The following is a 12,928-nucleotide window of genomic DNA, read 5'->3' as shown; positions in this document are numbered from 1 at the left end:
ATAATGATTATTTTTTTATCCAAATTAATGTTCAAAAATATTGTATTTATCATTCAAATCAGCGATTGATGAGTTGGTTGGATTTAATCGATGATTGTTTGTGAGTTGGTGTCATTTATGAAAAACCTAAATTTAGCGTCTCCGTTGCAGGAGTTTTGAAAAACCGAGGATTTATGTTTTTAGGTTTTTGAGAAACCGAGGATAAAAATTTAGCGTCTCCGTTGCAGGAGTTTTGAAAAACCGAGGATTTACGTTTTTAGGTTTTTGACGTCTCCGTTGCAGGAGTCATTGTTGAATCAGGTATGAATTTTGCGAATATTTTGAAAGTGGGCTCATACACCCAAATATCTAACTACTCACATCGAGGCATTCGATCGAGCATTATCACGCTAATTCCTCGTTTTCCAGCGAAATTGCACCTCACAACTTTTTTCAATGCAGACCTCAGATTTCCGCCGTAGTAACCGTACAATATGGGATCTAACGCGGCATTGAGGCAGATCAAAAGTTGAGACGCTTTCCAAACAAGGCCAGGTGAGGCCAAGTGAAAATACATAAGTGTTCGAGTGATCATAAAAGGAGACCAGCATATCACAAATGCTATAGTTAAAGCTACAAGCGTCTTTGCAACTTTTCTGTGTCGTTGGTTTGATTTCTGGATAAAAGACTTTCTTTTTACGGGAACCTCTCTAGTGCGCAGAGCGCGATAAATGAGTGTTTGTGTAAGAATCATGTAAAACAAGGGGATGACAAAGAAGAATGCCGCGTGTAAACTATAGTATATTTGCTGGCCAGTATTTCCCCATGTGGTATTAGCGCAAACGATGGCGCTGTTTTCTGTAGTCTCCACGTGGTACATGTGCAGTAAAGGTGAACAAACGGCTAAGCACAGACACCAAATTAAGGCTAGTTTAAAATGTTGTTTCCTTGCCCAGCTGTTCATTCTAGCATCGAAGGGGTCAGTGATGGCCTTAAATCTTTGAAACGTTATTAAGCCAAGCGTTGTGATGGACGTCGTGTAAGCGGCCTCGACAAAAAATCCTTGAAGTTTGCAAGAGCTGTCACCACCAACCCAGCGCCAGAAAAAACTGATGACGTTCAGAATTGTTAGAAGAGTAAAAAGGAGATCCGCGGCCGCTAAATTTGCCACCAGCCACATCAAAGGGAAATGTCTTTGCTTCAGGTTCTTGTAGCAGGTTACGATGACCCATGCATTACCGACAGTTGACATGATGAATACAGTGCTGTAAAATATGACGAAACAAATCACCATCCATAGCGAAAAACCTTCGCTGACTGCCATCTTTTCATCAAATTCCTGACGAGCTTAATTTTTGTGTTTGCTGAAGAAAAGCAACGGAGTGCGGTCACCGGTAGTGTTAACTATTTTTCATTGGTGCTTCTTCAAAGTATTTTGTGAAGCTTTGAGATCAGTTTGGAATTCTCTAGTAAGCTAGGCATCCGTCGATGTCGTAAGCTATAAGACCATTGAACTGCGCCTATGAAGACTAATTGCGTCCAGTTGGCGGTCGCTGAGCAGCGCCTACTATGGCTGTGCAATTAACACTGGAGTGGCAGTCTCTATTCCAGCGGCTGCACTTGTAGATTAAAAACGTTTACTTTAATTCTTTGATATTTGAATACAAATAGCGTATTTTTTTTTTTTTAATTTATTTATTTATTTTCTTTTTGTTCTTGAGTATTTCCCGCTGCGTTTAGCCTCCTGTTATTGTACTTTTCGTTATGTTTCCTTTTCGGGTTCCTCCGGCGCAAATTTCGCCCTGATGACCGAATGAAAGAGATAAGGGGTTTTATATATAATACGTTTTTGTTAAACTGTAGTGCATTATGTGTGTCTCTCCACTCACACATATCTCTAGATTGCCTTTAGTGTCTGACAGTTAACCAAGTGATAGATATTCTGAAGATTACCAATGCAAATGCTAATATTTTAAAGAAAAACTGAGATCCATTTAAAATGTTACATTTATAGATCATTACATTTTTTGAAAAGTTGAATATTCATTTGCATTTTACTTTAACAACCTTATTTATCTTTTGCACTTGTCTGTTATGGCGCTTTATCGGTTTAAACTTTGACCCCATGAATTCCTTGAAAGATTTATTCTCCAAAGGTTTGCTCATTTCCTCGCTCATTTCCTCGAATACAAATCTAACAAAATTTTCAATTTGGAAACACTTTGAGGCCCTAAGAAGTATTGAATTAGTCAAAATCATAACTTCATCGAATTCATTAATTTGCTCAACATTTAAACTGAAAACCTTGAATCGGTGAAACATTTAATTCATCGATACGTAGACCTCACTAAAAATCCCTTAGTCTCGAACCAGTACGTCATATCCGTCGAAGTACCTTAAACCCTTGCGAGCCAAAATCATAAACGAACAAAGAAGAATGCGCAGCGAGAATTAAACTACAATTAACTTGCTACAATCTTGCACACTCTGCATTGAATCAAAGACTCCTACAAGCCAAATACATGGTGAATGCGGAAGTGGATAGTGGTAACCGTACCGCTGTTCTCTCATCAAACTAAGCTACAAGGACTTGTAGACGCCATGCGGGTATGGAGTGTGACCTGCGTGAAAGGTATAAAGCAAACTTCGCAGTGTGTTTGGCTGGCCCAGGAATGGAAATATAAGTCTTGCTTGACAAGAAATCAATAAAGGGGGGATTCATTCCGCATTTATACCGCATTCGCGGCCGCTAAGATCTTCTACCCTTCCCCCCCACCCCCGCCCTCCCCAGCGAGATTAAGCCTCCTTGAATAGTTTTGGTCAGTGACCTCTGAACTTTGTTTTGTATTTGCATTTATATTTCGTATTTGTATTTGTAATATTGTTTTATGTCTATATTCAATAAAGTTATTAATAATAAAAAATAATTACGTTTTGAATTTTATTTTATTCAATTCAAGAGTTTGACAAATTTGACATCAACACTTCTTGGTCATCATGCAAGGTTTTCAGGCTTTCGACGGATTGACACTTTTGATGGATTTGTGTACGAGAAAAAGACGGATTAAGATAATTCAAACTTTCGTTGGAGAAACTTTTCAGTGAATTTATAAGATTGGATTTTGAACCCGACAATAAAGCGCCATAGTTGTCGAACATTTTCTATAAATTGGCAACCCGATTTGTTCGGAACTTCACTCTTGCCATCTTACTGTAAATAATAGTTGTAACTGATGAGAACCAAAACAGAGGTCCGATCCGTTTGATTACCATATATTCCTTTGCTCCCAATGCCTTTCCACAATACAATATTGTTGCTCTAAGCCACATTCTTCATTGTGTGAATTGGCAACCATTTGTTGTGAACTTCACTCTTGCCATCTGCAATGCATACAGTAGTTGCATTTTGGTACAGGGCTAAAACCAAAACAGTACACCGATCCGTTTAATTGCCATATCAGTGTTCCTTTGCTCTCAGCATCTTCGTCCAGTCCAATATTGCTGACCTGGAGATCATTCTTTTCTTAATTGGAGGTTCCTTGTAACTCTTTCTAAGGCAATATTCTCCACTCACCTAGATGATCTTAAGTTTGCGCGTGTGAATTAACGTCCAAGAAATGGCCTTAGGTTCTCTCCTTAAAATCCATACAAGATGGGATTTACGGCAGCGTTTAAGAGAATCGGAGCTTGAGACGCTCTCCATACATAGCCTTTACTTGGCAAATAGCTAAAATACGTCAATGTTCGAACAACAATAAATGGCGACCAACACATTACCAATGCAAAGGTTAGAGCCCCTAAAGTCTTGGTTACGTTACGATACATACCTCGATTCGAGCTCGTCGTTGTAAAGGCGTTTTGCCTTGGAAAGACATTGGAGTGTAACGTTCGAAAAATGATAATCTGTGCATAAACCATGTATGTCTAAGGAAGAACAAAAAAGAAAACAGCATTAATACAATAATAGATCCGCCTTCCTAAATCTCCAAGTACCAAATTATCGCAAGACATCACACCACTGTCGTCTTGTTCAATGTCATAGGCATAAAGCAAAGGCAAGTCAACAAGTAAACTTACAACCCATACGGAGACAATTTTGAGATAATTTTTACCGTCCTGGACGATGACCTCGGATGTAATGGCTCAACTACGGCCTTTCGTCGTTCGCAGCTTATGAGAACAAGGGTCATTATTGATACTGTATAACATACTTCAGTTAAGAAGCTTTGCAGTTTGCAGGTCAACTGGCCTCCGACCCAGGTCCATTAGAAACGTATCAAATCCAGAATTTTTTATTGATAATTTTTTATTAATTAAAGTTGTTTACAAGAATTGATTCAGACAAAGCGGTTGTATATAGCTAATTACAAAGGTTTTATAATTTAAAATACAAACAGTAGGAAATTAATAGATGAGACAATAAATACCAAAAAATAATAATAATAATAATAATAATAATAATAATAATAATAATAATAAATAAATAAATAAATAAATAAATAAACTACAAGCTACCAGATGAACTACAATTATTTGAGTAGAAACTTTTTCCAATTAACGTCGTGAAAAGCACGTTTACCATTTGATTCAGCAATCGTCGTTTCAATTTGATATATTAGGGATACTTTTGCAAGATAGGTTCTTAGTGAAGGCGGGTAGCCTTTATTTCGACAAGAGTAAATATGCTGTTTCGCCAGAATCAAGAAATGATTAAGAAGATGAAAGTCTACTTGCCTTTTCCAGATTCCAAAAATTTTGTCAATCTCTGATAACGCTTCCACTTTGATATCTATCATATTGAGCCATTTAATTAAATCCTGCCAAAACTTGTTCGAGTAATCACATTCTATTAAGAGGTGTTCAATGGTTTCACTTTCTCTTTTGCAAAATGTACATAGACACGAAGATACCAGGCCGATTTTATGGAGAAATTCATTCGTCGCTAAATACCTATGTAACACCTTAAACTGGAATTCACGTGATTTGGAGTCTACAGTCACTCTAAAGGGAATACAATATATCTCTTGCCAATCTAGTTGATAATTATATTTTTCCGAGTATTTTGACTGCGCGGTTGGTATAATCTCGACCTTTGAGCGGGCTTCTTTGTTAATATTTTTCGAGATAGCTTTATCGAGACGAATATTGTGACCATTCAAATGTAACTGAGCAATATTGGGAACCGAAGAATTGGATTCATAGTTATTGCATATTTTTAAATGATGTCGCCACTGTGTTGGTATTGCGTCTATAATCGCCATAAGCTGAAACTTTTCTTTAGGTGTAAATGACGCACTAGCCATAATTTGAAAGCCTGTGATAACATCATTCCCATCAGTCTTAAGATCCTCCAGTGTAATTATTCCTTTTTCAAGCAATGCCTCGCAGAAAACAGACTTGCCTTGTATACAGATAAACTTATTATTCCAAATAACTGTGTTGTGTATCTCTTGGCACAATGCTTGTTCTGTTAACTTATTTGCGACTGAATATTCTGCGAAACATTGGGAAGACTCTTCATAATATTTGGGTAATTGAATACATAATTTCTTTAGATCAAATGCACAACGCAAAATCAATTTCGATCCCACGTTCTTCATATAATGGGATAGGATAATCTTCCAATTACTTTGTTGATTCTCAGCAAATTTCTTACAACACATGATCCTTTGACTCTTTATTATTGATTCTAGATGGGGTGCTTTCAGTCCACCTTTATCCAAGTCAGATATGAGAGATAAACGTTTGACTTTGTCTTTCCCTTTCCAAATAAATTTAAAAAGTAATTTGTTGACCTCTGTCACGATATCTTTTTGCACGCAAATTAAACCGGCACGATACATGAATATTGGTATCACAAATGTCTTTACAATCTGAATCCTCCCTAAAATAGTTAGATCTCTCCACTTCCACATTTGTAACTTCTCTTTGATTGATCTTAAAATCTCATCAAAATTTAACTTTTTCCTCTGACTGTCATTATATGTAAAATACACACCTAAAATTTTAATCGTGTGCTTCACGCATATGTTTTTGGAGGAAATGACGGTTGCGGCCATAGAGGAGACATGATTACCTAAAAACATACATTCAGTTTTCTCGAAATTTATTTCGAGTCCAGAACACTTCTTGAACAGATCAGCAGTATGAAGAAGAACTTCAAGAGATCTGGTATTTCTCAGAAAAGCTGTGACGTCATCAGCAAACATTTCTAATTTAATTTCTTCCTTGCCTACTAGAATTCCTTGAATGTTTTTATTTCCACGCACGGTGATGGCAAGGGATTCCAAACAGATAATGAACAAATATGGTGATAGAGGGTCGCCCTGTCTAACACCTCTACGTATGTTGAAAGGGCCTGTCGAAAAACCATTATTCATGACCGAACTAGTTATATTTTGATAGAAGGTCCTAATCCACCGCATGAAAGTAGGACCAAAGTTAAAAGCGGATAGCGTCTCTAACATAAAATTCCTATTAATCGAGTCAAAAGCTTTTTTAAAATCTATTGCTACCATTAGGGCCTTTTTTTCTGTAATAATTGTTTTTTTACGGAAGAGGGTTATCAGCCCTCTGCCCAACCCCCAACCTGGAAGGCCAGTGGGATCACTCTTTGTCTGGCCCCTACCCTTTGACCTGTTTGGCATGGGTGTCCCTGCCAGGAGTACAAGACTCCAGCCAACATAGCTCTAGGGGTCACTGGAGCACGCAAGCCGCCTCACCACGACAAGGTGGCGATCCCAATCAAGGCGCTATGTGCCACGAGGCACGAAAAGGATATATGATTGCTAACATTAAGCCTTGGATCTTTTCTCTTTCTGTAAATTCTAAAATATCATCTATTGCCCTTACTGCATCAAATATAGACTTTCCTTTTACATATGCGTTTTGATTGTAGTGTACTATATAGGGTATCACCTTTTGAAGTCTCCTTGCAATTGCTTTTGATCCGATCTTTGTGTCTAAATTTATAAGTGAAATCGGTCTCCAATTTGAAATTTGTCTCCTGTCTTTTCCTTTCTTTTCTATAAGTGTTATAATCGCTTGCTTTTGTGAATTCGATAACTCGCCATAGTCAAAGGCACAATTTAGACTTTCTACTAATAACTTACCTAAGATACCCCAAAATGTTTTATAAAATTCTACAGTCAGTCCATCATTGCCTGGTGATTTATTTTCTTTGAAAGACTGAAGACTTTGAAGACATTCTTCCACTGTTAGTTTGCCCTCACACGTAGCTGCTTTCTCTGACGATAGTTTAGGGATTTCAGGATGTCGGAGGAATAAATTTGCACAGTCTGGCACGTTACCCTCACTATCGTACAAAACAGTGTTTAAATCTTCGAGTTCGTTCATAATTATCTTAGGATCTGAGCTTAAAGTTCCGTTTTTAGTAAATAGTTTGCGAACACAGCTTTTAGCTTTTTTGTGAGATTCTAGACTTAAGAAGTACTTAGTGTTTTTTCCCCCTTCTCATACCAAGACGCTCTAGATCGAATGATAGCACCCTTTGAAAGATAATCAAAATGCACGTCGTACTTACTTTTGAGAATTTCAAGCTGCTCAAAATTTTCTGTTGACGGATCGGCAGCGCACTTTTTCTGATAAAATGTAAGAGACGTTTCAATTTCAAGTATTTTTGCTTTTCTTAACCGTGCTTTTTCTTTACTGTATTTCAAAGATACTTGTCTAATTCTATATTTTATTAGATCCCAAAGCACTCTTTTATCATTTACATCTTTGAACTCCACAATCCAAGCTGGGACGCTGTCCGTAATAAGTTTTATGTACTCTTCGTCCTTAGTTAAGTTAGAATTAAATTTCCAGTGGGACGGACCGTGTCTCTGTTCTTCAATTCCATTGAAAAGTAGTGTAATTGCTGAATGATCTGATTTTATAGAGGGTATAATTTTAACTTGTTCAACGTCACTAATCAGCCAAAAATCGAGTCTTCTTTGGATCAAAGGTCTTGTTTCCTTCCAAGTAAATAGTTTTCCATCCGGATTTCTTATTCTCCAGATATCAACGAGGTCCATATCAAAACAAATTTCTTCTAGTACCTTAACCGACTCTTTTTGGGCTGGCGACCCACCCAGACAATCCAAATTAGAATCAAAAGTGACATTGAAATCGCCTCCAATGACAACTTTTTGCTCAGGGCTTGAGATTATACCATCCAACCTCTCCTGTAAATCTTTAAAATATGTGCACTGATCACGCACTTTATTTGGTGCATAAATATTGGCAAAAATATATTTAACTCCTTGCACAGTCGCATTTAAAATAATAAATCTCCCAGCTGGATCACATAGGCACGATTCATCTTCAAAATCTAAATCTTTCCTTAAGAGTGTCATCACACCACAGCTGTGGTTTGATCCGTGCGCGAAAAACATTTTCCCACTCCACTGAGTTCTCCATATATTCTCAATGTCTTTCGAGCTATATGTTTCTTGAAGGAAAATTATATCCCCTTTTCGTTTTTTTAACCAGACAAACAAAGCTCTCCTTTTTTCAGGCGATCGAATTCCACGAACGTTAAGTGAAAGAAGTTTGAAATTTACATTCTCCTTGCTGCTTGCAAATATATAATCAATGTGTCACAAAAACGAATTATTTTCAAAACGGTAGCTTCATGATAACCGCCTTTACACCAAACACGGAAACAATAGGACACATACATACAAAACCAATACACACTCACACACACACAAAAGAATAATAATGAGGTTCTAAAAGGGTCTTGAGATTTAAACCTTAATAAGACCCTTGAGACTTTGGACTTATAACAATGCCAGGTACGAAAAGAAACCGTGGCGAACCTAACTGTTTGAATATGCTAAATACGTGTTTAAATGGTATGCAAATTTTATCACAACTCTGATTTTCACCGAGCACAAGCGCCGTACTGATAAAGTAAATAAAGGTACACAAAATATTACATCGGTAGAACATTCTTGAAACTGATTAGAAAGGTAGAAAAGACTTTAAGTAAATTTAGTGGTGCTTGAGAAAGCTTAATCGATATTTAGCTTTACAAAGACAAAATATAGCTAGTTGCCACGACGATTTTTTTTCCATAACAAAAAAGAAAGTGGCTGATCAGTTGTTACTACCATCTTGATGTGCTACAAGGTATTCCGGCAAAGTGTTCACCGAGTATTTACTACTGTTAATAATCAAATTTTTACCTTTAATAAACACTTTTCCAATGTTCAACTCCTTTGCTTTCCTGTAGGCAGCTCGGAGTTTGGCTTGTTCTCTTGCCGATTCAGGTGAGAGATCTTTACCAATTGACACGGTGGCGAAGCGCGAACTTTTGCGAAGCTCTTTCCTCTTGAACCAAATTGACTCGGAATCCATGCGTGAGACAAAACGTGCCAATATCGGTCTCGGGTGAGGCTCTCCTTCTGATGTCGAGGAAGCTCCAGAGTTAGTATTGGGCTTTCCTGTACGGTGGATGGCATGAAATTTGATGTCAGAAGGTGCACCTAGATCGGATAAGACTTGCTTCACCTTTTGAATGCATTCCTCGTTCGTCTCCTGAGCGCTTTCTGGGATATTATAGAAGCGCAAATTTTCTCTTCTGGAGTAGTCTTCTTGCTTCACCATTCGAACTCTTACGGCTTCCAAATCCTCCTTTAACTTCGCATTCTCTTCTGTGGTACTGTCGAGTTGCTGTTGTAGGTTTTATTCTTTTCTTGTAGCAAAGTGACCTCCTCCCAAACTGCGTTTAAGGACTTTGTAGCCTCGTTTAGATCCTCTCTGACAGATTTTATGTCGTTTTTAAGTTCAAGTTTTAGGGCTGCAATTTCTTCATTAATCTTGGTGAAGCCGTTCTTAATTCTATCCTGAATACTTATAAGTTTCTCAATTATTTGCGAGTCGTCCTCTACTTCTCCAGTTGACGAATTTGAGCTTCGCAAACGCTTTTTCTCTTTGGCTTTTGACGTTTTTGACATACTTCTAGTCCAATAAATTGTAAACTGCCGTTACTAATCTACTCAAGCTCACCGCATACCAATTCAATAAGGTTAAACAGATAAGGACGCCCAGGTTTTACGGAGCTAGCTCTTTCGTGCCCTGGCCGCCATGACAGTCAGCCCCAGTCCCCTCAAATCCAGAATGGCAATACAGTAAATGTCAAATGGGCGGCAGCCACATTGGCGATAAACAACTTAAGCGAATATGCTTGCGCTTTTAATTTTCCATAGCAAACCGATAGTACGAACGAATTTCCCACAATAGATGGGAGGAAAATTAGGAAGTAAACCGCAGTGAACGCAGCAACTATTGTGGCAGAAAATCCATCATTTGCCATTTTTTCAGCGTTTCAATTCGCTCTGGTCACAAAGCAGGGAAAACTAGAAAAGAGATTGATCATGCGAGTGTTTTTTATCAGTGTCAGCTGTCTGAAGCAGTCAAACATACAACTTAAACAAGTATAAAAGTTTGCAGGAAGGAGTGTTTTTTTAACATCTGTTGTAATGGATAAAGGTCTCAAATTAAAACAAAACCATTCAGTTTATTTATCTTCGTAAATTGTGCATCACCATATGCGCATTTTTGTAACAAAAAAAGAAAGAAAAGGAAAGAAAAACTACGGTTTGAAATTTAATTTTAGTGTCTAGTTTTGAACGTCACTATTGTTACTTTGAATAATTAATTTAAGTTATCTCTTGTCTAAAATAATGAAACATTAAGGACCTGTGTTTCATAAAATCCTTTCATTGTCCGTTCAACAACTTCAAAATTCGCTTAAGTTTGTTTCTTGAGAAATTTCGATCTTAAAATGTAAATGTCATCATTGAACGTTGAAGGGAAGACCGAAGACGATGTCGTTAAACAATATTATGTAAATCTGACTGAGTATATTGAATTTTAAGTTATTATTTATTCAAAAACAAGGGAAAAGTGAAAGGGCATGGAAAAACTGATTGCAAAATGCGAACAACAAACACACCTCAATCTCTTAAACAATATCTTCGATTTGATAACGTCACGTTTTCGCCTTGCGTCCATTAGATCCAATTCAAAGATTATATTCTAGATATTCTCTACTAGTTTGGAGCATGTTGTCGTTTCAAGCGGCAGTTAATCAAACGTACATTTTTTTCTAATTTCCCGTACTTCGCAACGAAGTGACAAGAAATTGCAATTGAGGTCATGTCGGACCTAAAACTATTGGAAAGCGCTTTCCATTTTCTCTTAACAGAGGGTCACAAGAAAGCATTGAATCTTCTAGCAACCTCTTAGACTCGTCATGGTGACCAAAATTCATTTGACTTTCCATTTTATTGAAACTAAAACGGCAACATGGAAAATGGTCGTAACAACGTTCAGTTGAATGGCCATATTGAAGTTTCACAGGGCTCCAGTACATGAGTTTAGGGCATTCGCACGAAATTATTTAATGAGATAGGGGAAATTTCCCTCACACTTAACAAATATATTCTATTTGGCCGTGCGTGTGTACTCTGATAACGCACACATGACGTCAGAATGTGGTAACAACAAAGCCGCAGGCGAGTACCGTGAGTGATGTTCTTACCGCGGTTTGACGTCTTTTGTGCTTTATCTGATTACAGACGTACGGCTGAATGGAATTCTATTTGTTTTAAACACAGTTTTGTTATCGGTTTTCCCGTAATAGGTTAGAAATGTATTCAAAATAGGCCATTTCCAAGTTGCTTTGAACCTTATTGCGAAAACGGGGCTAAGTACAAAGTTTTTCATGTGAAAATTTGTTTTGTTTGTATATGAATAAAAGCTATACACAAAGCCTCGCTTTTATAATGGAGTTCAAAGCAACTAGGAAATGGCCTATTCCTCGTGGTCAAAATTCGCGCCGAGAATGAGAAGGTGAAGTTTGTTTTTATTGCGTAATTTATGATCTATAACAAGAGGACAATTCTTTTTGCTAATGCATACAAGAAAAACAGGGCTTGAGATTGGCTAACAATCTGCTACCTTAACCCTATCTAGACCGAAGGAGGGCGTGGGGGATGGATTCTGCCCACGGCAAGTTTGAACCTGGATAAGGTTTTAAAAATTTGAGCAAACGCCATAAAACTCTAGGACGTTTTTGTAGAATGCCGTACTATTTTGGTACTGTTTTTATTTATTTGTTTATTTATTTATTTATTTATTTATTTATTTATTTGTTTATTTATTTATTTATTTATGTATTTATTTATTTATTTTATTATTATTATTATTATTATTATTATTATTATTATTATTATTATTATTATTACTTTTTTGAAAAAAAAAACCTCTTCTCTAGCATGAAATTTCTCTTAGAGGAGCGGGAGAAAAATATGAAATGATTTCTCCAAGGATGAATAGACTATAATAACTTTCAAGCAATTTCTGCAAAATACAATAAAAGAACTTGAAAATTGGCTAATGTTTTTCAGGTTGGAATCCGTTTCTAACTTAGCCATCCACAGCCAAAAGTAATAAGTACTTGTTTCTATACACAGGGTAACTGTGAACAAAACTGATCAGAACCATTAGTTTAGCGTTTCCATCGATACCAATAAGTTTTCGCTATTCAAAGGGACAATGAAAATAGCTGCCACTGCCCCTTTAATGATAAAGCCAAATGCTCTGGACCGGGTTGTTCGAAAGCCACGATTAAAAGTTAATCGAGGATTTCATCGTCGCTCGTTAAAATGGGTTTACAGGCTAATTTCAAGCTAAAAGTAAAGAAAATTCTAAGTCAAAACTGAGCGCCAAAAATCTTTTGGAAGAGTCTTTGTTAATTAGCAATTAAACTCGAGTCAAAGTTTGCGTTAATCCAGGATTAGCTTAATTGGGCTTTGAACAACTGGGTCCTGAACAATAAAATGACAGCTTCCTCTCTCAAACTTTTAATTTCTCTTCTAACCGTTCAATATGAACTAATTTTAAACTTAATCTCTTTACAGGTATATATTTCTTTAAA

The 12,928-nt window shown here is 37.0% G+C and overlaps 1 protein-coding gene across 1 annotated transcript; it reads right to left on the bottom strand.

Annotated features, from left to right (window-relative positions):
* Window positions 1-352: 352 nt before the first annotated feature.
* LOC146476744 (QRFP-like peptide receptor) lies at window positions 353-1,807 on the bottom strand. The gene has a single exon (XM_085114241.1). It carries the CDS (start codon window positions 1,301-1,303, stop codon window positions 353-355), a length of 951 nt encoding a protein of 316 aa, XP_084970367.1. The 5' UTR covers window positions 1,304-1,807.
* Between the last annotated feature and the right edge of the window lie 11,121 nt (window positions 1,808-12,928).

The sequence above is a fragment of the Pavona decussata genome, unplaced genomic scaffold (genome assembly GCF_977016875.1).
Source record: "Pavona decussata unplaced genomic scaffold, jaPavDecu1.1 SCAFFOLD_73, whole genome shotgun sequence".
In the NCBI taxonomy this organism is placed as follows: Eukaryota; Metazoa; Cnidaria; class Anthozoa; order Scleractinia; family Agariciidae; genus Pavona; species Pavona decussata.
The sequence above is the reverse complement of the archived record's forward strand: the minus strand, read 5'-3'. Positions and strand labels throughout refer to the sequence as shown.